The 25,752-nt window shown below is 36.5% G+C and overlaps 1 protein-coding gene across 3 annotated transcripts in view; it reads left to right on the top strand.

The window, feature by feature from the left end:
• The window catches only part of ATAD1 (ATPase family AAA domain containing 1), a 75,003-nt gene that overhangs the window by 35,569 nt on the left and 13,682 nt on the right, over window positions 1-25,752 (top strand). For all 3 annotated transcript variants that reach the window (XM_079138343.1, XM_079138344.1, XM_079138342.1), the window contains exons 3-6: window positions 5,984-6,082; window positions 8,151-8,271; window positions 11,875-12,075; window positions 21,119-21,225. In XM_079138343.1, the coding sequence (XP_078994469.1) occupies window positions 5,984-6,082; window positions 8,151-8,271; window positions 11,875-12,075; window positions 21,119-21,225 (528 nt within the window). The remainder of the gene's footprint in view (window positions 1-5,983; window positions 6,083-8,150; window positions 8,272-11,874; window positions 12,076-21,118; window positions 21,226-25,752) is intronic.

Below are 25,752 nucleotides of genomic sequence, written 5' to 3'. Positions count from 1 at the left end.
ATAATTCAGTTGGAAAATTGCCAGGAATTAAGGAATTACAGTGTACTTTGAGAGTGATGAGATCAGATGTGAATGTGAGAGAAGAAAGATATGACTGGTCAGAAAGAATACTGAATCTAAAAACAGATATAGAACACTTCTTTGAGGTTGCCAGATTATTAGTAGACTTTGTGGGTTTTTTTTTTTTTTTTTTTTTGGTGTCGTGTATTGAACCCAGGGTCACATTACCAGTCCCCTTTTTAATTTTTATTTTGAGGCAGGGTCTCACTAAATTATTTAGGACTCACTAAGTTGCGAGGCTGGCCTTGAATTTGCAGTCCTCCTGCTTCAGCCTCCCAAGTCACAGATTATAGGCGTGTGCCACCATGCCTGGCCCTCATGTGATTATAAAGGAATTGCAGTTTGAAGGCGTAAGGTAAAAGATGGCATAGTAGCACTGAAATCAGGAGTAGTAACCTGGAGGTAGTTATATGTTGGATTAAATGGAATATTTGTAAATAACTTCTAGTCTGAGGTCAGGAAAATCTGCAGTTTGTGAGAGATGTAAGATATTTAATGGTTTCTACAGAATGTTATAGAGGGACAGGAATCTTCTGGATATATGCTGCTGCTCAAATCATATTTAATATATAGTTGAAGAGTTTTAGTAGATGTGCCTGTAATAAACAGTAAGAGTAATTGGGATATCATCATCATCATCAAGGATTGAACCCAGGGGCACGTAACCACCGAGCCACATCCCTAGCCCTTTTATGTATTTTATTAGAGACAGGGTCTCACTAAATCACTGAGGCTGGGTTTGAACTCGAGAAACTCCTGCTTCAGTCTCCCCAGTCACTGGGATTACAGGCATGCACAACTGTGCCTGACTGATACATTATTTTATTTAAAAGCTTTAAACCAGGTATTGTGTCACTTGCCTGTAATCCCAGCTACTTGGGAGGATAAGGCCAGTGGGATTGCATTTTAGGGAGACCGTTTCTTAAAATAATTTAAAAAGGACTAGAGATATGATATAGTAGCTCAGCCTTACCTACATGTTCAAGGCCATGGGTTCAAGCCTCAGTATCACCAGTAAAGAGAAAAGAAGAGCTTTAAAGTACAGGATGGGTGATTCATACTGGAACTTTTGTGGGCATTTATAAATATAATATTTTGTTTGTCATATTAGTTAGGCTATATTATTTTCCTGAGATTGTAATTTAGTAATAATGGGCCAGAAAAAATTCAGTACTCCAAATTCTTCATATACAGGAAGGTTGTGTACATAACTGTGGCCTTAGTTATCTTGTTTGTCATACTGTCATTACACCATCATCTTAAAAGAAAGAATAGCTCAAATACTTTATAAAGAACAGTATACTAGAACCTTAAACTGAAACTTGCAAATGCTAGGTAATTTTAAAAACAGCCATCACATATTGACAATTGGAAGAACTATCATTTGTTAACCCAGAAAATAATTGTAAAACTGCATAAGCACTTTTAAAGCATATCATTTACTGGAACTGACTCTTAGAAGAGTTAAAGGTGAAGTAAATAGGAAAATTAAGATAGGAAATCCACAAGGAACAAACAATATTGTCTGAGCAAGGGAGTAGATATAGAATTAAGGAAAGAAAAGCAGTAAAAAAGGAAACTAGAGGAAGAGAAAAAGCTCAGTTTAGTATTGAGTTTTATCACAAGCATAGTAGAAGAGCATCACAATACAAAGACATCTTACCCAGGAACCTTAAGAACCATATGGTAATATCAGATATTACCCTAATATTATAACAGTAAATACACCTGTGCTAAGAGAGAAATTTGCTGTCTCCACGTTGTCTAGAAAAAGATGTTTCTAGATTTTATCATAAGTTTGTGATAAGGACTTGTACTTAACATGTGAAGACACTCAAATTCTCTGCTAGTTCCTCTTTAAATGCATTTCTTAGGATTGTTTATCAGTGATTTCTTCTACCTACACTGAAAATGGAGCAGTTCAGCTGTGACCTCAGTGAAAGAATCAGAGGTTGTCCTTGTTTCTGATCTAAGTTTAATTAGTTCCTCTGTGTTTTTCACTTTGTTAATGTACGGTGTAACTTTCTAAAATTATTCCTCCAAAATGACAGTTAATCCTATGAATCTTTTAGAACTTGAATGAAATGAGTGTTACTGTACAATAGTTCCTTTTCTGTTACTTCTTTTCCTCAATTCCTCTTACCTACTCCAGGCAAAAATATTAGTTCACTGTTTCCTATCCCACTCCCCCCACCCCCCCGCCCGTCCCACTTCTTAACAGTTTTTAATAATTGTACTTCACATGAAGAAAAAAATAAAATAGCACGAAAGGGTAATAAAGTAATGTGAAAGAGTAAAAAAAAAAAAATGTAAAAAATTTTTTAAAAATATTTTTAGTTCTAGATGGACACAATACCTTTATTTTGTTTAGTTTTTTTAAAATTATTTTTTATTTATTCATTTTTTATGTGGTGCTGAGAATTAAACCCAGTCAGTGCCTCACACATACTAGGCAAGCACTCTGCCACTGAGCTACAACCCCGGTCCATATTTAGTTTTTTATGTGGCTGGGGATCGAACCCAGTGCCACATGCTAGGCAAGCGCTCTACCACTGAGCCACAACCCCAGTATCAAATAGTTTTTTAAAGAGTTGGGTGTCCAGTAAAAAGTAATTTTCCTGCCTATCTTTTTTAGGTACCAGGGATTGAGCCCAGGGGTGTTTAACCACTGAGCCATATCCCCAGCCTTAATTATATTTTATGTTGAAACAAGGTCTCACTAAGTTGCTGAGGTTGGCTTGGAATTTGTGGTGCTCCACCTGTCCTTAGTTTGCTGTCACTGGGATTACAGTGCTGGCCATCAGGCCCCGCCTCCAGCCTATCTTTGACTTCCTCTCCCACATTTTCTCTCCATGGAGATAACCCACTTTAAGAAACAAGCAAATGTTGATGACTGCAAAATTTATTTTCATCAATCTGTAAATTATAAAGCAGTATACAAACATATCATTTTTAGAGTAAACCAATCAAATTTCGTGTTTCTAGTTAAAAGATATTTTAGAATTAGAGGTTCACTTAATAGTTGGATAACTTGGTGTCAAAACCAGACAGTTGGATAACTTGTTCCTGGGACACAGTTTGAGGGTAGTTCTAATGTGTTTTTTGGTGCTTTCTTTTCATTTTATTTGTTAATTATGTTCTGCTCTCCCAAATAGGGAATATTAGTGCTTCAGGAGGACCACAGCTTTCAAATTAAATCAGGGTTTGACTTTGAGTAATGATTCTTCCTAGTTATATAATGTTGCCAATTATTTTTTATTATTTTTTAATCCAAATTTTTATTTATTTATTTATTTTTTGTCTTTTTCACAGTGCTAGCGCTTGAACCCAAGCCTCACCCATGCCAGCAAGCACTCTGTCACTGAGCCACGTCCCAAGCCCATACTCTTGGCTGTTTTTTAAATTGCTTTGAATTCCTCTTCTGAAAAATATGGCTAATAATAGCTACTTCTCAGGAGCAATTTAAGCTTGATTTTAAAGTACCCAGCACAGTGCCAGCCATGTGATAGGAACTTAATAAATGTTAAATTCTTTTTTCTGTCAATATTATAGTATGACTACAACCTGAAGTCATTGTTAAAATGAAACCACTGTTGCAGAAAAAAAGATTCTAGGTAAACTAGACAAAATTCAATATTTTCTGTTTCTATAAACTAAACAATATAGTTAATTATTTTTATTTAGGAAATTTCAGATATAAATAAGGTGATTATTTAAAACAAGAGACAATCATGATACAAAATAACACTTTCAAGGAAGCTAGTTTTGAAAGTAGGGTTTATCAACTTGGGCATTATTAACATTTTATGCCTGGTAATTCTGTAGAATATATGAAGGGAGGCTTTCTTTTTTATTTGTTTTATTTATTTTTGGCACCAGAGATTGAACCTAGGGGTACTTAACCACTGAGCCACATCCCCAGTCCTTTTTAAAATTTTTTTATTTTGAGACAGGGTCTCACTAAGCTATTTAGGGCATTGCCAAGTTGCTGAGGCTGGCTTTGAATGCACAATTCTCCTGCCTTAGCCTCCCAAGTCGCAGGGATTATAGGCATGTGCCACTGTGCCTGGCTATTGGTGCATTTCAGTTGTATATATTGGTGGGAGGAGGGGGGCTTTCTTATGCCTTATAAAATGACTAGTAGTAGCATCCCTGCTTCAACCAGCTAAATGCTGATAGCCCCTTCTTCTCCCGTCTCCAAGTGTGATAGCTAGAAGTATTTCTAGACATTGCCAAATATCCCCAGGGGACAGTTTTTCCCCAGTTGAAATCTACTGTTTTAGAGCATTGCCTAAAAAGAACACATGTAGGATGGCTTCACATTTATAGCAGCATAATGAAAAAGAAGAATAATGTCTTTACCAGTGCTAAAATAGGATACCTTCCATAACTGACACATAAAAGCTTTACAGGCTGTGAAAGAGAAGGCATTTTCAAGAGATAAAGGAACCTGGAAAGGTTACTGTATGCATTGGTGATTTCATAGGATGCAGATAAATTGAAGATTTATTCTGTGTGATTGTCCGACGTGACTTATAGCACTTTTTTAGAAAAACTATTACTAGGATATGATTAACACATATTTTTCCTAATAATCTAGCCAAACTGTGTTAATGAATTTCCTTTTTAGAGTAGCCATATCCTTGACAAACAAGATCTCACATCAAAAAGAGCATCTTAGGAAAATGTAACAAAAATTGTAACATTTTAAAACATGATTTACTAGAGTACCTTTATTTCTAAAATGCTCATTTATTTGAAATTTTAATGTACATATAGATTTTTGAAGACTTTTTAGTGGTCACCCTTCCCCTGCATTTTATATGGAGAAACCAAGGCAAATATGTGTAATGGCTAGAGTTTGGCCTCCATAGTTGTACTGCGTGGATTCAGATCTTGCCACTTCCATTTGCTAGTCTGTCATCTAAGACAGATTACTTACTCATGCTAAGCTTTAGTTTCTTTTTCCATGAGAGGGGAAAAATCATTCCACTTTTTAGGATCACTCTGAAGATTCACTGACTTTATCTGTTTACTCTGTTGTAATTATCTTGGGCACACTCAGAAAATGTTTGCCTTCAAACATTTGTTGCATTAGTAGAACTCATACATTTAAAACTAATTCTGCCCTACTTCCAGAATACACATACACACACGTTATTTAGAGTAACTTTTTTTTAATCTCTAGTTAACTAGACCCAGGAATTGACTACTATTTCTTCTACTACTACTTCTTCTTCTTCTTCTTTTTCTTCTTCTTCTTATTATTATTATTTTAGTTATAGATGGACACAGTACCTTTATTTTATTTACTTTTATGTGGTGCTAAGTGCCTCACACATGCCAGGCAAGTACTCTATTGCTGAACTACAACCCCAACTCCCAAGAATTGACTTTTAACTAAAAGGGGACAGCATCTCAAAATATTAAAATTAGATATTTACAGACACCTATGGTAGATACCTAGGTAATTTGAAGGCAGTTGGATATCCATTTCAGATTCTCTGCTAATTTAAGGAAAGAAACTCCAATTGTACATTTCTTGGTATCCTTAACTACTTGGACTTTTATCTTGAGGTTTTACCTTTTCCTGTATGTAAATCCTACTAGGAGAGAGAAACCAAATTGTACCCTAAAGACTCCTTAAAACCATAGGAGGCCATATTAGAAGGTGCATACTTTATTCTTGTATTCTGTTTTCTCATTTCCCAAGAGCTGGTTAAATTGCCCTGGTTTCTGTGGAGTGGAATTTTTTTTTGTAAAATTCTTAGTGTCTCACCATAGGGAAGGATAAGCCGAGACTAAGAAGCCGAGACTATTCCTTGAAAATTCTTGTTTATTACTTTTTAAATTATCTATCTGTCTTGAAGTGCCAGTAACTAAATATCAAACCAAATTGATCACTTGTTTTTTTTCTTTCTAGGCAGAAAAACTAATGAAGCAAATTGGTGTGAAAAATGTGAAGCTTTCAGAATATGAAATGAGTATTGCTGCTCATCTAGTAGACCCACTTAACATGCATGTATGTATCCTTAATCTTATGATTTATTTATTTTTATTTCATCTAGCTTTTTATATTGAAGTGTGGAAGATTATGACTAGGTTCAGTGATTCTCTAGGAGGAATCACAGGACTTAGCATGTAATTGTGTTCACAGATATGATTTATTCTGCTGAGTGGATACATGGCAACATCAGCAAAGGGAAAAGGGAGTGAGGTAAACTGTGGAGAAAGGCAAAATTTTCCAAGCGTTTCCTCCATGTGAAGTCATAAGGATGTGCTTAATTCTCTCATCAACAAGTTGTGACAACACATGAACAATGTTGTCTTCCAGGAGGCTTACTAGAGACTCAGTCCAAGGTTTTTAATCGGGGGCTATTCATGTAGACTTCATCTTCCTTAGGCATTTCAAAATTCTAGACTCCCAGAAGGAAAAGTGGTATTCACCATAAACCACATCATTGGCACACACTGTTTAGAAACAGTGAACTGTTGTCAAGGCATTGGGGGAACTCTCAAATTCTCAAATGCTAGCCAAGGACCAACTTATAAGTAGGTCTTTCTAAGGATAGCAGTCTTAGGCCTGCTATGTTACTTTTTTCTGAACACATTTGTCTAGGAAAACTTGTAATTTTATGTATTTGTCATTGTGTTTTATAGAACTTCTTTAAGTCATATGGGTGTTTGATTTGTGGAGTTTAAATCTAGATTTTCTTTCTTTTTTTTTTTTTTTTTTTTGGTACTGGGATTGAACCCAGGAGTGTTTAACCACTGAGCCAATCCCCAACCCTTTTCTTTTTATATTTTATTTAGATAGGGCCTCGCTGAGTTACTTAGGGCCTCAATAAATTGCTAAGGCTGGTTTTGAACTCCTGCCTCAGCCTCCTGAGCCACTGGGAATGCAGTGGTGTGCCATTGTGCTCAGTAAAATCTCAATTTTCATGATATATTATGGTGAACAACACAGGATTCTAAATCCCAGTTTTCCTATTTGTGATCTGGGCAAATGGTTTCCTCCTTGTCTCAGTTCTGATGTCTATAGTGTAGGGATAATAGTATAATACCTGTCTATATATTTCATAAACATTTTTTTTGAGGATTAGATTGATTTAGTTTATAAACTCTTGTCTCATGTCCAAATCATAGCATTTGCTTTTCTTTTTCTTTTTCTTACTGGGAATTTAACCCAGGGGAGGTTTACCCCTGAGCTGTATCCCTAGCCCTTTTTATTTTTTATTTTGAGATAGGGTTGCTTAAGTGCTAAGTTTCTGTGGCTGGTGGTAAATTTGCACTACTTCTATTTTAACCTCTTGAGTTACTGGGATGGATTATAGGCATGTGCTGTTGCTTCCAGTGTTTCATAAGTTTTGATGGTTTTACTTTTTTTTTTTTAAATATTTTTAGTTGTAGGTGGACACAATGCCTTTGTTTTTTACTTACTTAAATGTGGTGCTGAGGATCAAACTCAGTGCCTCACACATGCTATGCAAGCACTCTACCACTGACCTATAACCCCAACCCTGATGGTTTTACTTTTGATGAATAAAAATCAGAAGTCCAGTTTGATGGGTATACGCCTTATCTCTAAAATTCCTATTGTGTTAACCATATCTTACGTAAAATAGGTGTATTCCTGGCAAACTCCTCCCCATCAGGTGGTGCTAAATTATCTTGAGCTGTTTCTGAGTATTCTTGTGGAAGCGTATTTCCTACTCATAAAGGAATGAATTCCATTTGTTAAATTCTTAACAGATTTTTGAGTGCCCCCACCCCACACGAGACACTGGTGATTAAACCCAAGGCCTATCCCATCAGAGGGAAGGGCTCTACCACTGAGCTACACCCAGAGCCTTACTGCTTCTTTTTTAAATAGTAAGAAACTGACTTCTAAATTTCATTTTCTGGTGTCACTAAGTTTATTGATATCATTACCATTGTGAATTGTTTACTTATGTTAATATACAATTTTAACTTTTTATTTATATGTGTAATTACCAGATTATATAAAGGTTTGCAATTGGGGGTGAATTTTTTTGCTTTGCCAGTATATGTTAGTTGTAAAATTCATACTGACTTTAACTTTTTGCCAGGTTACTTGGAGTGATATAGCAGGTTTAGATGATGTCATTACGGATCTGAAAGACACAGTCATCTTACCTATCAAAAAGAAGCATTTGTTTGAAAATTCTAGACTTCTGCAGCCTCCAAAAGGTATGGTAAAGAATATATATTTGCCTAAAGCATTAAAAGTCTAGAAGACATTCAGACTTTCAGGCCTAAAAGAACGGTTTTTTTTTGTGTGTGTGTGTGTGTGAAATCAGATTCTCCAAAGAATGCTGAGATCCAGTGAACTGTTGTGTAATATTTTTAAAATATTAATCTTTTTTTTTTTTTTTTTGTACCTAGGATTGAACCCAGGGGCACTTAATCACTGAACCACATCCCCAGGCCTTTTAAAAATATTTTATTTAGAGACAGGGTCTTGCTAAGTTGCTTATAGGACCTTGCTGAGTTGCTTAGGCTGACTTTGAATTCCTGGTGATCCTGCCTCTGCCTGCTGAGTCACTGGGATTGTAGTTGTGTGCCACCATGCCCTGCCTTGATCATTCTTCAGCTCTAAAATGTATATAAATTCTTTGCTTTTTTGTAGTTATTCACCACTTTTAAAACCTTAAGAGTTAAGAATGCTTATAACTGCATCTCTAAATATAATCCATTTAGTCTTGTTTATGCATACTGTCATGCTAAAGTCTTATTAAAGTCTTATTTAAAGTCTTATTAAAAGGCAATTCAGATAAAGCATGCAGAATCACTTTTAGTAAGAAAAGTTGATCACTAATAAGGTAGCATATTTGTCACTAATGAGGATTATTTTAAATTGGAATGTGTGTATCAGTCTTTTCTTTCTTTTTTGGGGGTGAGGGTGGGGTACTGGGGATTGAATACAGGGGTGCTCAACCACTGAGCCACATCCCCAGCCCTTTCTTATATTTTATTTAGAGATAGGGTCTCGCTGATTTGCTTAGGGCCTCACTAAATTGCTGAGGCTTTGAACTCAGGATCCTTCTGCCTCAGCTTCCTGAGCAACTGGGATTATAGGTGTGTGCCAGCTTAGTCTTTTCTTTCTTATCCTAAATATTTTATATTTACCTGCAGTACTTAACAAGTAAAACCCTTACAAAAAGTATCCATCTTAAAAGGAAGTATGAATTTTTAAGCTTCTACAAAGCACAAAATAAACATACTTGATTTGTTGAAATTCATTATAAAAGTACCAAGTTAAATTCAAGAAACTAGTTAAAAGATTGTGAAACTAATAATTAAAACATAATGCGTCATGTTAACTGTGGACTGCTACTCATTTACCACTCTTCATACATGTTAACACTGTGGAGACTACTATAGAAAAGATGCCACATTAAATATTACTGCTAAACTCACTGATAATGTGTCAGAGGATACAACTTGAATCTTAATGAAATATAACATAATACAGGAATGGTGATGGAATATTTAAGTGAATAATTATAAAGGTAACATGTAGCTATCACCCATGTGAAGAAGTGCAACATTGATATATCTTTAGGTGCATCTTATTTTTCATAACTGCCATATTATGAGATTTAAAAGCCTTCATTGCATGTTTAATTTTCAGACACTAGCAACTACTTACTTAGTAACACTAATTGTGATCTGGGAAGAGGAATAATTGGAAAATATTAATCATCTGTCTAAAGTACTAGGAGAGGGCTGAGGAGATAGCTCCGTTAGTAGAGTGCTTGCCTCACAAGCACAAGGCCCTGGGTTCAATCCCCAGCACTGCAAAAAAAAAGTAGTAGGAATAAAACGTTAAATGATCAATGAATACTTTGAAACAAATATTACATTCTAAAAGTACTGCCTATGTTTATGATGGTGTAACTGTAAAGTGTACAAAATACTGAGGCTCTCATATGGAAGCTATGTTCTAAAAATTCTGAGGTATAATATTTACATATGCATTTGCTAGTAAGTGTACAGTTCACATCATTAAAAGATGAAATGTAATAATTCCAAACACCTGCAATTGTCCATGTGTTTTCAGTTTTAAATGAAAAGACATTAGATGACTATTCTTTATTGTTTCACATGGTCTTCCAAAAGAAAAATGTCCGTTGAAGGATCAGATTATAATTGACTTAAGTAAATTGCAAGCAGCTAAATGCACTTAATTAAAAAATCACTTTCTTCTTGAAAGTTTTAACATATCTTGGTAAAGATTACGGAATTAAATTTTAAAGTCAGCTTTAGAAAGGTTTAGTTTAAAATGTTTAAAACTTGAGTTAGTTGATGTTGTAACGTGAATCTTAAAGAATTGTGATCAATAGGAAAATCTATGTACTTTTCAAAATCTATGTATCTTTTCAAAATCTCTCTTTTGAATCCAGGGGCGCTTAACCAGTGGGCCACATTCCCAGCCCTTTTTGTATTTTATTTAGAGACAGGGTCTTGCCGAGTTGCTGAGTGTCTCACTAAGTTACTGAGGCTGGGTTTGAACTTGTAATCCTCCTGCCTCAGCCTCCCAAGTTGCTGGAATTATAGGTGTGTGACACCATGCTCAGCGGAAAATCTGTCTACTCTTTAGGAAAAGTTTCACCATTATTTTGAGGTGCCTGATATTAAAAAAAGAAAAAAATTATTAAGTTTATGGAAACAAGCTGAAGTTCTTCATTTAAAAAAAAAAATTGAAAAGTGGGCTGGGGTAGATCTCTTGCCTAACTTGCTCAAGGCCCTGACTTTAATCCCCAGCATGGCAAAACAAAAACAAAAACAAAAGATAACTTCTCTTTTTGACATAAATATTTGTTTATATAATATTTTATGCAAAGTATTTATTTTTCTCTCATTTTGAATTTCATTTTTATTGTCCAGCATTAAGAAAATTTTGTCCACCTCTAAATCCATTATAGTTTACCCCAACATGCCATCTTTAAATGTTGTCATTCTTTAAGAACTATTATATGAGAAAAGTTGAGGTTTGAATTGAGCAAATATTTTAACAAGTCTGCAGATTACAATTTTTATCACAACTGTGTGGAAATTACTTATTTTTAGATGGGCATAATTTTATTATTTTATTAATTTAGAGAATGTGACTCATTTTAGCTGAGGAATGGTGATATTTCCACAATGTTCAAGACCCCAACCTGTTTAGTTCCCTTTGTGTTAAAAGAATTACCTCGTTATATTTAGCAGCAAATTGTGGTCAGTGGTGACTGCAGGTTAGTAATACAGTTTTATTCTTTGAAAATGAAAACAAAATGGACTAATTTCAGTTCCTTTTAAGAAAAGATCATCATGGTTAGAAAAAGGAGCACATCCTTTTGAATAAAACTATGTTCTGAACAACTGCAAAACAGTGTTCACCATAGTCTGTTTTTACATTGTCTGTTATTTCTGGGCTGTTATCAGGATGCTATAATGCTGTGTTTGCTTGTGAAGGTGAAGATATTAAATGGTTTTATTTCTCAACCATTGACAGAATGGTATGAATTTGAATGCAAGGTGATGGTCTTAGGTATCCCAAACAGGACCTTTTCATAAAGGGAAAAGGCACAAGGTTACTATAATCCCTGCACACATCCTTACTGACATGGAATTTAGAACATAGTGACTTGCTTTTTACTGTTTTTTTCTGTGATTAAAAAGAATAATAAAAGCAGATTTGGATATTAGGAAAATATATTAGAGTGGGCCTAATTAATATCTCGATTATCAAATAAAGCAAATATTTCATTTCCTTGAAGATAATAATAAAATAATGTTAATTTTCAGGTGTTCTTCTCTATGGACCTCCAGGCTGTGGTAAAACATTAATTGCCAAGGCTACAGCTAAAGAAGCAGGTTGTCGGTTTATTAACCTTCAGCCTTCAACATTGACTGATAAGTGGTATGGAGAATCTCAGAAATTGGCTGCTGCTGTTTTCTCCCTTGCCATAAAGCTACAACCTTCCATCATCTTTATAGATGAAATAGGTATGTTGTTGTCTATGTTAGCATTTTAAAAAGTAATTTTAAAGGTAATATTTGGAAAACCAGATTTGCTTTTTAATGTTAGGCTTTGCTAATAAAACAAAAGACATAACCAGCAACCAAATATTCTGTATCTTATATCTGTGTTTTAGAATGAATTGTAGCCTTTTCATGCTCTTATTTGATTGATTTTTCTCTCTTAACAGTATTCGGTGGAGATACATGCACATGTTTTCTCATGCATGTGTTTATCTACGATAGATCCCTAGAGGTTGAACCTTCTTCAACTTCCCTAGGATTATAAGTTCTTCAAAATGATTATACATAGGCATTCACACCAGTGTTTAGTTTGTTTCTCTACATACTTTCTAAGATTTATATTTTCAGACATGAACATTAATTTTTGCCAGTTCGAAAGTCAAAAATTATCACACTATTGTTTTAATTTCTATTTTCCCTAATTACTAGTAAATTTGGATATCTTATCATATTGTTTAGCTATTGGGGTTTTTTTGCTTGTAAATTTCCAGTTTTTCTATGCGTTTTTGTATTGTTATTCATAATTTTTTGTTGATGTTTATTACAATTGCAAATATAGACTGGCTTATCTTTTCATTTTTATAGTAGTTTATTTTACAGTGATTTAAATGACTTCAGTGTTTTAAATTTGAATATAGTCACATTTATCAATATTTTTCCTGAGTTATTATTTTTTTTTTTTTAGTTGTAGGTGAACACAATACCTTTATTTTATTCATTTTATGTGGTGCTAAGGATCTAACCCAGTGCTCACATGTAAGAGGCAAGCACTCTACCACTGAGCATGATCCTAGCCCTCCTCTATGATTTATGCTTTTTATATCTGGTTTACAATACTTTCACTATTCCCACAAATACTCTTTTATAAAATAGACCATCCACCAGATTGCTAAATAAAAAGCACAAAATTATATAGTAGAAATAAATCTGAATACATTAGCTAGCATAATAACAGCAAATTAACTACACTTCCCAGTTAAAGTTTGAAATTGTTTTAAAATTCATTTATGTACTCTTTTGTTTAAGATGCATACCAGAACCCAAATATTGAAAGAATAAACCGATTAAAAAAATTCCCAAGGCAAATAACCAAAACGTTTCTTTCCTTCTTTTTTAAATTGCCTTTTCTCTGTTACAGATTTAGAAGTTATATATTTTTCATGTAGTGAAACATTTAGCATACCTACTTGTCTTTTTTTTTTTTTTTTTGGTATGGGGATTGAACCCAGGGGTGCTTAACTACTGAGCCACATCCCCAGCCCTTTTCATTTTTGATTTTGAAACAGGGTCTTTCTGAATTACTTAGGGCCTTGCTAAGTTGCTGAGACTGGCTTTGAACTGGATCTTCCTACCTTAGATTCCTGAGTTGCTGGGATAATTGGTGTGTTTCATTGTACCAGCCTATACCCCCCATGTCTTAAAAGTCTAAAGCTAATCATAATCTCTGCCCTCCTCCCAAATTATACAAGAACCTTAGAACTATTACACGCTAATAATTCCCCCCAACTTTTACATGTTGTCCAACATTTTTTATTTTATACCTTATCTATTACTGTTGTTTTACATTGACATTGCTTTTTCAGATACCCACGTTTGCCAGTTTTTTCGTTCACCATTGCTTCTTTTTTTTTTTTTCTTTTTTTTTTTATTGTAAACAAATGGGATACATGTTGTTTCTCTGTTTGTACATGGCGTAAAGGCATACCATTTGTGTAATCATAAATTTACATAGAGTAATGTTGTTTGATTCATTCTGGTTTTTTTCCCTTCCCCCCACCCCTCCCACCCCTCTTTTCCCTCTATACAGTACTTCCTTCCTCCATACTTGCCCCCCTCCCTAACCCTAACTCTAACCCTAACACTAACCCTTCCCTCCCCCCCATTACGTGTCATCCTCCACTTATTAGCGATATCATTCGTCCTTTGGCTTTTTGAGATTGGCTTCTCTCACTTAGCATGATATTCTCCAATTTCATCCATTTGCCTGCAAATGCCATAATTTTATCATTCTTTGAGTAATATTCCATTGTATATATATATACCACAGTTTCTTTATCCACTCATCAATTGAAGGGCATCTAGGTTGGTTCCACAGTCTGGCTATTGTGAATTGAGCAGCTATGAACATTGATGTGGCTGTATCTCTGTAGTATGCTGATTTTAAGTCCTTTGGGTATAGGCCAAGGAGTGGGATAGCTGGGTCAAATGGAGGGTCCATTCCGAGTTTTCTAAGGAATCTCCACACTGCTTTCCAGAGTGGCTGCACTAATTTGCAGCCCCACCAGCAATGTATGAGTGTACTTTTCTCCCCACATCCTCGCCAACACCTGTTGTTGCTCGTATTCTTGATAATCGCCATTCTAATTGGGGTGAGATGGAATCTTAGGGTGGTTTTGATTTGCATTTCTCTTATTACTAGAGATGTTGAACTTTTTTCCATATGTTTGTTGATTGCTTGTAGATCTTCTTCTGTGAAGTGTCTATTCATTTCCTTGGTCCATTTGTCGACTGGATTATTTGAATTCTTGGAGTAGACTTTTTTGAGTTCTTTATAGATTCTGATATTCTCCCACTCTGTAGGCTATCTCTTCACATTACTGATAGTTTCCTTTGCTGAGAGAAAGCTTTTTAGTTTGAATCTATCCCAGTGGTTGATTCTTGCTTTTATTTCTTCTGCTATGGGAGTCCTGTTAAGGAAGTCTGATCCTAGACCAACAAGGTGAAGATCTGGACCTACTTTTTCTTCTATAATCTGCAGGGTCTCTGGTCTGATTCCGAGGTCCTTAATCCATTTTGAGTTTAGTTTCGTGCATGGTGAGAGATATGGGTTTAGTTTCATTCTGTTGCATATGGATTTCCAATTCTCCCAGCACCATTTGTTGAAGAGGCTATCTTTTCTCCATTGCATATTTTTGGCCCCTTTGTCTAGTATGAGAAAATTGTATTTATTTGGATTTGTGTCCGTATCCTCTATTCTATACCATTGATCTACCTTTCTATTTTGGTACCAATACCATGCCGTTTTTGTTACTATTGCTTTGTAGTAGAGTTGAAGATCTGGTATTGCAATACCCGCTGTTTCACTCTTCCTGCTAAGGATTGCTTTAGCTATTCTGGGTTTCTTATTCTTCCAGATGAATTTCATAATTGCTTGCTCTATTTCTGTAAGGTACGTCATTGGGATTTTAATTGGAATTGCATTGAATTTGTATAGCACTTTAGGTAGTATAGCCATTTTGACAATATTAATTCTTCCTATCCAAGAACATGGAAGATCTTTCCATCTTCTAAGGTGTTCTTTAATTTCTTTCTTTAGTGTTGTATAGTTCTCATTGTAGAGGTCTTTCACCTCTTTTGTGAGATTGATTCCCAAGTATTTTATTTTTTTCGAGGCTATTGTGAATGGGGTAGTTTTCCTAATTTCTCTTTCTGAAGATTCATCACTTATGATAAAAATGCATTGGATTTATGAGCATTGATCTTGTAACCTGCTACTTTACTGAATTCACTTATGAGTTCTAAGAGTTTTCTGGTGGAATTTCCAGGTTCCTCTAAGTATATAATCATGTCATCAGCGAACAGGGATAGTTTGAGTTCTTCTTTTCCAATTCGTATCCCTTTAATTTCTTTGGTTTGTCTAATTGCTCTGGCCAGAGTCTCAAGAACGATGTTGAATAGAAGTGGTGAAAGAGGGCATCCCTGCCTTGTTCCAGTTTTTAGGGGGAATGCTTTCAGTTTTTCACCATTTAGAATGATATTAGCCATGGGCTTAGCATAAATGGCCTTTACAATGTTAAGGAATGTTCCCACTATCCCTATTTTTTCTAGTGTTTTGAGCATGAAGGGGTGCTGTATTTTATCAAATGCTTTTTCTGCATCTATTGAAATAATCATGTGATTGTTGACTTTAAGTCTATTAATATGGTGAATTACATTTATTGATTTCCTGATGTTGAACCAACCTTGCATCCCTGGGATGAAACCCACTTGATCATGGTGCACTATCTTTTTAATATGTTTTTGTATATGATTTGCTAAAATTTTGTTGAGAATTTTTGCGTCGGTGTTCATTAAGGATATTGGTCTGAAATTTTCTTTCCTTGATGAGTCTCTGTCTGGTTTAGGTATCAGTGTGATATTGGCTTCATAGAATGAATTTGGGAGGGTTCCCTCCTCTTCTATTTCATGGAATACTTTGAGAAGTATTGGAATGAGCTCTTCTTTAAAGGTTTTGTAGACCTCGGCTGAGAACCCATCTGGTCCCGGACTTTTCTTTGTTGGAAGGCTTTTGATGACTTCTTCTATTTCAGTACTTGAAATTGGTCTATTTAAATTGTTTATGTCCTCCTCGTTCAGTTTAGGCAATTCATATGTCTCTAGAAAACTATTGATGTCTTCGAAATTTTCTATTTTGTTGGAGTATAGATTTTCAAAATAGCTTCTAATTATGTTTTGTATTTCAATCCTGTCTGTTGTGATATTTCCTTGTTCATTCCGAATTTTAGTGATTTGGGTTTTCGCTCGTCTTCTCTTTGTTAGTGTGGCTAAAGGTTTATCAATTTTGTTTATTTTTTCGAAGAACTATTTATTTTGTCAATTTTTTGTATTGTTTCTTTTGTTTCAATTTCATTGATTTCAGCTCTGAGTTTAACTATTTCCTGTCTTCTACTACTTTTGGTGCTGGTCTGTTCTTCTTTTTCTAGGGCTTTGAGCTGTAGTGTTAGGTCGTTTATTTGTTGAGTTTTACTTCTTTTATTGAATGCGCTCCATGAAATAAATTTTCCTCTAAGTACTGCTTTCATAGTGTCCCAGAGATTTTGATATGATGTTTCTTTGTTCTCATTTACCTCTAAGAATTTTTTAATTTCCTTCCTAATATCTTCTGTTATCCATTCGTCATATAATAGCATATTGTTTAATCTCCAGATGTTGGAATAGTTTCTGTGTTTTACTCTGTCATTTATTTCTAACTTCAATCCATTATGATCTGATAGAATACATGGTAGTGTCTCTATCTTCTTGTATTTGCTAACATTAGCTTTGTGGCATAATATATGGTCTATTTTAGAGAAGGATCCATGTGCTGCTGTGAAGAAAGTGTATTCGCTCTTGGTTGGATGGTATATTCTATAAATGTCCGTTAAGTCTAAGTTATTGATTGTGTTATTGAGATCTATGGTTTCTTTGTTCAATTTTTGTCTGGAAGATCTGTCCAGTGGTGAGAGAGGCGTGTTAAAATCACCTAGTATTATTGTGTTATGGTCTATTTGGTTTCTGAAATTGAGAAGGATTTGTTTGACATACATGGATGAGCCACTGTTTGGGGCATCGATGTTTATGATTGTTATATCTTGCTGATTTATGCTTCCCTTAAGCAGTATGAAATGACCTTCTTTATCCCTTCTGACTAACTTTGGCTTGAAGTCCACATTATCGGAAATGAGGATGGATACTCCAGCTTTGTTGCTGAGTCCATGTGCATGGTATGTTTTTCCCCATCCTTTCACCTTTAGTCTGTGGGTATCTTTTTCTATGAGGTGAGTCTCTTGCAGGCAACATATTGTTGGATCTTTCTTCTTAATCCAATCTGCCAGTCTATGTCTTTTGATTGATGAATTCAGGCCATTAACATTCAGGGTTATTATAGAGATATGATTTGGTTTCCCGGTCATTTGGTTCATTTTTTAAATTTTATTTATTATTTGTTTGACACAACTTGTTTCCTCCTTTATTTGACAATTCCTTTAGGATAATTCCTCCCTTTGCTGATTTGCTTCTTTGTTTTTCATCTCTTCCTCATGGAATATTTTGCTGAGAATGTTCTGTAATGCTGGCTTTCTTTTTGTAAATTCTTTTAGCTTTTGTTTATCATGGAAGGATTTTATTTCATCGTCAAATTTGAAGGTAAGTTTTGCTGGGTATAAGATTCTTGGTTGGCATCCATTTTCTTTCAGGGCTTGAAAAATGTTGTTCCAGGCCCTTCTAGCTTTTAGGGTCTGGATTGAAAAATCTGCTGATATCTGTATTGGTTTCCCCCTGAATGTAATTTGGTTCTTTTCTCTCACAGCCTTTAAAATTCTGTCTTTATTTTGTATGTTAGGTATTTTCATTATAATGTGCCTTGGTGTGGGTCTGTTGTAATTTTGTGTATTTGGAGTCCTATAAGCCTCTTGAACTTGATTTTCCATTTCATTCTTCAAATTTGGGAAATTTTCTGATATTATTTCATTGAATAAATTGTTCATTCCTTTGGTTGTTTCTCTAGGCCTTCCTCAATCCCAATAATTCTTAAATTTGGCCTTTTCATGATATCCCATAGTTCTTGTAGATTCTGTTCATGATTTCTTACCATCTTCTCTGTTTGTTCAACTTTGTTTTCAAGGTTAAATATTTTGTCTTCAATGTCTGAGGTTCTGTCTTCCAGGTGTTCTATCCTATTGGATATGCTTTCTACGGAGTTCTTAATTTGGTTTATTGTTTCCTTCATGTCAAGGATTTCTGTTTGGTTTTTTTTTTTCAATATCTCTAACTCTTTATTGAAATGATCTTTTGCTTCCTGTATTTGCTCTTTTAATTGTCGATTGGTGCGATCATTCAGTGCTTGCATTTGCTCTTTCATCTCATCATTCAGTGCGTGCATTTGCTCTTTAATCTCGTCGTTTGCTTCTCTGATCATTTTAATTATGTACATTCTGAACTCCTTTTCTGCCATTTCTTCTGCCATGCTGTCATTGGGTTTTATTGATGTAACATCTAGATTTGTTTGCAGCATTTTCTTTCCTTGTTTTCTCATATTGTTCAGGTATGCAGTGGACCGCTGAGATATTGCAGATTTCCTCTATTGACTTACAGTGTCCCTGAAGATTTCTATATATGTCCCCCCGTAGCCTTCAGTAGGCTGAAGTCTTGGAGGAAGTTGATAATGTGGTGCTCCACAAGGAAGCTGCCTCTCTAGGAGTGGTGGCCTTCAGGTGGGGTATAATCCCTGCTAGTGGGCAGAGGTGCCTCCACTTGTTGACCAATGGTCATCCAAAGGGGACCTAGGTTGCGGGCTGAGGCAAGGCCTGTTTAGGCCTGAGTCTCTGGTTTTACCGTCCTTGTGGGGAAACCTCACCCGGCAGGGAAGACTCACCTGGTGGGGAAGTCTCGCTGGTCAGTTCCCTCCTAGAGGTTCCCCTCAATTTACAGCTACCACCTGGGCTGGGCTGCCTTCCTCTGCAAAGTTCCCAGGGGCCCGGCCCTACCTCCTGGGCCTGGGAGCCTCACCCTTCGCAGATGAATCTCCTTAGGCTGCCCCTCCTCAGAGAATCTGCCCGCAGGCCTGGAACCTTCGCTCCGCCCTAAGCGTGTCTCTGTGCGGCTCTTCCACCAAGAAGCCTCCTAGATCCTGGGACCCTGTTCTGCACCTAATCGCCTGGCTATGCGGCCCCTCCTCTGAGCAGCCACCTGGGGCCCCGTACAATTGATCTGAGTCCCAGAGACCCGCTACACGCCTCTTCCTCCAGACAGCCGCCCAGTATTCCGGTGCGGTCACTAGGAGTCCAAGAAACTCACTGCGTGCCTCCTCCTCCTACCAACCACCCGTAGCCCTGGGCAATCAATCACTCCGAGTCGAAGTGACCCTCCCCGTTCCTCCTCCTTCTCCAGATAACCCCCCGGGTGTTCAGGAGCGGTCGCTCTGAGTGGCTCTGAATCCACGTGACCCGCTGCACGGGTCCTCTGGGCAACCGCCCGGAGCTCTGGTGCAGCCACTCAAGACCAAGCGACTCACCACGCTTCTCCTCCAGGCAGCCCCCCTGTGTTCAGGAGCTGTCACTTTTAAGTCCAAACAAGTCACCACTCGCCTTCTCCTCTGAGCAGCCACCTGAAGCGCTAATGCAGTCACTGCGAGTCCAAACGACCCGCCGCGCTCCTCCTCCTCCTCCTCCTCCTAGTCCTCCGGGCAGGCCCCGGTGTTCAGAAGTGGTCTGAGTCCAAACAGCTTGCCACGCAGCCCCTCCTCTGGCAACCACCTGTAGCTCTGGTGTAGTCACTCCGAATCCAAGCGGCCCCGCTCCTCTTCCTCCTTCTAGTCCTCAGGGCAGGCCCCGGTGTTCAGAAGCAGTCGTTCTGAGTCCAAACAGCTCGCTGCAGAGCTCCTCTTCTGGCAACCGCCTGTAGCTCTGGTGCAGTCACTCCGAATCCAAGCGGCCACTTCCTCCTCCTCCTCCTCAGGGCAGGCCCCGGTGTTCTGAGTCCACACAGCTCTCCTCGCCACTCCTCCCCTGGGCAGGTGCCGGAGCCCCAGTGGTTGCTCTGAGTCCCAGTGCTGTGCCGAGCGGCCTCCTTTACGGCGCTCCCAGTTGTCCGAGTTCACTGCTCCAGCGGGGGGAGGGGCGTCTCCCCGGCAGCTCTACTTCACAAAGTTTCCTGTGTTCCGGGACCACCGTCCCATCCGGGACGCCTCCCCAACGGGTGAGAGTCACCCGGCTGCTTTGAGTTGGTCCCAAGTGTCTCAATATCTCCTCTTTTGAATCCTGAGTCCTGGAGCAACATGAAATGCAGCCACCCTCTAGGCCGCCATCTTGAAACCCCCACCATTGCTTCTTGAACCCTGCCTTTTCTGGATTTAATTTTCTTACTAAAGTTTTTAAAATTTCTTTCAGCAAAGGTTGTTTCTAGATGAGAGTGTTAATTCTGCCTTATTTCTCAAATGATACAGAATTATTTTCCCTCAGCATTTTGAAGTTTTAATTTCCATTGTTTTTCAGTCTTTCTTGCTGCTTTTGAGAAATCTGCTTATTGCCTAATATGTCTAAATATTGAATCTTTTTTTCTTGTTGCTGTTATGTTTTCTATTTGCTAAGTTTTACTCTGGGTTTTAATCTGAGGATTCATGACTTCTGTTAATTCTGAAAAATTCCTCCCTATATATTTTTTGAATGTTGTAATTCTTCCAATACATAAATTATATGAAGGGTAAATAATTAAAAATTAATTTCTAAGTTAAGGACCTTTTTCTTTTTAGACTCCTTTCTACGGAATCGTTCAAGCTCTGATCATGAAGCCACAGCCATGATGAAAGCTCAGTTTATGAGTCTCTGGGATGGTTTGGATACTGATCATAGCTGCCAGGTATTTGAGTAAAATTTGTCTTCTCTAAACTGGTTGTTTTATTATTAATTGGAAATGTGGCAAGCCACTTATTATACTTTATACAAAAGTTTTTTATACTTACTATTAAATGATTAGAATCCAAAAGAAATAGTTTGTATGAATTGTCCATTTTGAGGGCTTCATGTTTAACAAAACATTAATAGATCATCTAAGTACCTGAAATAAATGGTGGTGGAAGAGAGAAAACCAGGGTAAAGCCTCTCCCTGGAATTTTCAAAACCCTTATACTAAGGAAGTGACTAGTATCTATGGGTGTTCTGTATATAATTCTTTTTTATTATTCTTTCTTTTCCTCTTGACCCCTCCTTTTGACTCTTAACATAATTCCTTATAGTTTTTCAGTTCTCTGTGTGTGTGTAGTGTTAGAGTTGAAACTTCAGGCCTTGTACATGCAAGTACTCTGCCACTGAGCCCTACTCTTGGTTCTTATGTCCTTTGTCTCCTCTTTTTACCTTGTTCAATAGTCGCTGAAATTTGTATACTTTCTCAATTTCTGTCACACGTGCCTTCCTTTAGGATTCTACCTTTAGAAAGTCTTCTAAGCTTCATCTCTTGCTGCTGCACGGATATGAAAAACATGTGTAAGTTCTCTTGTGTATGCCCCTAAAGAGAAAACAGCTTTAGTTTTCAGTTTTCTTCTTTGAGTTCTCACTTTCATTTACTTGACCTCTGAATATTTATACTTTTTTGCCATGTTAATGGTGTGTGTGTGTGGGTGTGTTTTGGCAGTGCTAGGGAATCAAACACAGAGCTTAACCCATTAGGCAAGATGGCCACTGAGCTGCATCCTCTCCCCTCAATGATATATTTTAAAAGTAAAATTAAAATTCATTTGGCATTTTAATTTTTTTCTGCATATTGCTGGAAATAGAAATCCCAAAACCATGTTTTCTTCATGAATTACTTATGTCACATGGAAAAATTAATGTCATTTTAACTTTACAAGGTATTTATTTTGTAATCTGTTTTGTGTGTGTGTATGTGTTTTGGTACTGGGAGTTGAACCCAGGAGCACTTAACCACTGAGCCATGTCTGCAAGCCCTTTTTTTCATTTATTTTTTATTTTGGGGCAGAGTCTTGCTAAGTTGCTGAGGCTGGCTTTCAACTCATAATCCTTCTGCTTCAGTCTCCTGAGCCTTTGGAATTATAGGAGTACACTACAGTGCCTCTCTTGTTTTGTCTTTTCAAAAAACACAAATATATTTAAAATCACATCTTTCATAACTGTTATTTGGCAGAGATGGAAATAGAACCCAGGGCCTTGTGCATTTTAGGCAAGCATTCTACCACTGAGTTATCCCTTTGCCCGTTTATCACTTCTTAATAATTCAGCTGTATTTCTTTAGTTATTATTCCTTCTCCTTTCTCCATCTCCTTCTGGCATTCCAGTTTGTATAGCTTTTGACTTTCATGTTGTCTCTTTATACTACATTCTGAGTAATTTCTTTCCTTATTTTTGTTTTCATTGTTCAGTTTTATAATTCTGTGTTCATTTGGAGCTCTTCTACTGTAGATGGAAACACTGAGCTTATTATTTCAATTTTTTCAGTGCTAGAAAGTTTTTAGATTGTTTTTCACGTCTGTTGGGTCAGTTTTGATAGGCTTTTGCTGGTTACTTTCCCAATTCAACTAGAAAACCAGAGCAAGTGGCATCAACTCGCCAACTTTAATAATTATTCTGTACTGTATAGAGGCAGTAATTTATATGAAATCTACCTCAGATATGTTGTAAGGAACAAGTCTGAGTAAAGTGCTTATAAAGGTGTCTGGCATAGATGTATAACTCTCATTTTACAGTCTATATTCATTAATTCTAATATAACTCTGTACATCTACATTTTTGTCATTTTCTGTCATTTGTAGTTTGAGTTTATAGCATATATTTTTGTTATTTAGTGGACACTTTATTTGATAGAACTTTTGTAAATGCTTTCAAACCTAAGTTGAAATTTGTTGCCCAAAGGAAATTTCATATTTGCCTTCTGCCATTTTTTTTTTTCTAACACAATTATGTAAATTCAAACCGGGCTGGTGACACACACCTGTAATCCCAGTGACTTGAGACACGGTGACAGGAGGATTCGAGTTCAGAACCAGCCTCAGCAACGTAACAAGGCAACTCAGAGAGACCCTGTTTCTAAATAAAATCTAAAAAGGGACTGAGAGTGTGGCCCAGTACCAAAATCAAAATGAAATAAAAACAGAACAAAACAAAACAAAAAAACCCAAAAATGTAAATTTGGGTCCAAGATCTATCCATGTTACCTAGCTACAAATTGTGAAATCTCAAGAACTTTGTGCGCATATATGCCACCCCTTCCCCATGAAGACCTGCTTTTACTGAGTGAATTTTCTAACATTTCACCACTTTTTGAGTGTGTAGTACTTTATGAGTATGGCTTCACGTAGAGTGGTCCCTAATAAGGTGCTCTGACCTGAAAGGTAGTCAAGACATACAATACTTTCTAGGTTTTATACATGTCTGTGTGGTATTTGGTCAATTTCCACTTTTGCTTACCTTCTTTATGCATAGACTTTACTGATGGCCTCAACTTAATTCCTTTTTTCTTTTTTTCTTTTTCTTTTTTTTTTTTTAATTGGAAGACTTAAAGATCATCAGTATTTTGGTGGTACTGGGGCTTTAACCCAGGAGAACTGCATTCCCCAGCCCTTTTTTTTTTTGTTTTGAGACAGGGCCTTGCTAAGTTACTGAGGCTGGCCTTGAACTTGGCAGTCCTCTTGCCTCAGGTTTTCTAAGAAGCTGGTACTATAGGCACATGCCCTTGTGCCTGACTCTAGATTAATTTGTTTGAGATGTTTTTTATATTTTATTATTCTTATATGCCTTATTGCCGAAGGGTTTAAGGGTCTCTTAAAGTTCACCACATTACCATAAATTAAAATTCATTACCACATCAATCCAAAGAAGAAAATTAGGCCACATGTTCTTCTACATTGCCTTTATGAAAGTAGAGTTTTTTATGAGGTTTTGAAATAATCTTTAGCTTGTTGAATGGTTAGAGAAGAAAGCACAACAAAATTTCAATGATGTTATTAACCTATTAGTGACAGATTCTTATAAATCTGTAGGACTTTCCAATACAAGTTAGTTACAGGCTTGTAAAAGCTAATTGTCTTCCTAAGCAGTGGTATTTAATTCACTTAGACAATTGGATAGTTAGCCCATTTAAGAGAAAACATTTTAATTTCAGAGTATAGTGTTCATCTCTTTAGGGTAGAGAATATTTAGTCATTTGGATGATACTCTAGCACTGCTTGCTTAGCATGTACAAGGCCCTGGGTTTAATCTCCATTATTGCAAAAACAAAGAATAGAAGTAGAATATAAGATTTTTAACTTTTCTGAGGTTGTATTTCAAAAAGTAAAACCTCTTATCCAAAAAAAACTCCTAGAAAAATTATAGAACTAATAAATGAATTCAGCAAAGTAGCAGTATATAAAATCAATATGCATAAACAATGCATTTCTATTAATAAGTGATGAATCCTCTGAAAGAGAAATTAGGAAAACCACTCCATTCACAATAGTCTCAAAAAAAAAAAAAAAAAAAAAAAAAACCTTGGGAATCAGTCTAACAAAAGAGGTGAAAGACCTCTACAATGAAAACTACAGAACACTAAAGAAAGAAATTAAAGAAAACTTTAGACAATGGAAAGGTCGCCCATGTTCTTGATAGGGAGAATTAATATTGGCCATACTACCAAAAGTGCTGTACAAATTCAATGCAATTCCAATTAAAATCCCAATGACGTACCTCATAGAAATAGAGAAAGCAATCATGAACTTCATCTGGAAGAATAAGAATAAGAGACCTTGAATAGCCAAAACAATCCTGAGCAGGAAAGGTGAAGCAGGAGGTATCACAATACCAGACCTTAAACTGTACTACAGAGCAATAGTAACAAAAATGACATGCTATTGGCACCAAAATAGACAGGTAGACCAATGGTACAGAATAGAAGACACAGAGACAAACCCACATAAATACAGTTACCTCATACTAGACAAAGGAGCCAAAAACATACATTGGAAAAAACAGCCTCTTCAACAAATGGTGCTAGCAAAACTGGAAATCCATATGCAGTAAAATGAAATTAAACCTCTATTTCTCACCCTGCATAAAACTCAACTCAAAATGGATCAAGGACTTAGGAATTAGACTAGAGACTCTGCACCAAATAGAAGAAAAGTAGGTCCAAATCTTCATCATGTTGGCTTAGGATCAGACTTCCTCAACAAGACTCCCAAAGCACAAGAAATCAAAGCAAGAATCAATAAATGGGATGGATTCAAACTAAAAAGCTTTTTGTCAGCAAAGGAAAGAATCAGTAATGTGAAAAGAGAGCCTACAGAGTGGGAGAATATCTTTTCCACACACACTTTGGATAGAGCACTTATCTCCAAAATTTATAAAGAACTTACAAAACTTTATACCAAAAGTACAAAGAACTCAATCAATAAAT

This window comes from Sciurus vulgaris (genome assembly GCF_902686455.1).
Source record: "Sciurus vulgaris genome assembly, chromosome: 4".
Classification (NCBI taxonomy): Eukaryota; Metazoa; Chordata; class Mammalia; order Rodentia; family Sciuridae; genus Sciurus; species Sciurus vulgaris.
This window is presented reverse-complemented; position numbering and strand designations above follow the sequence as displayed.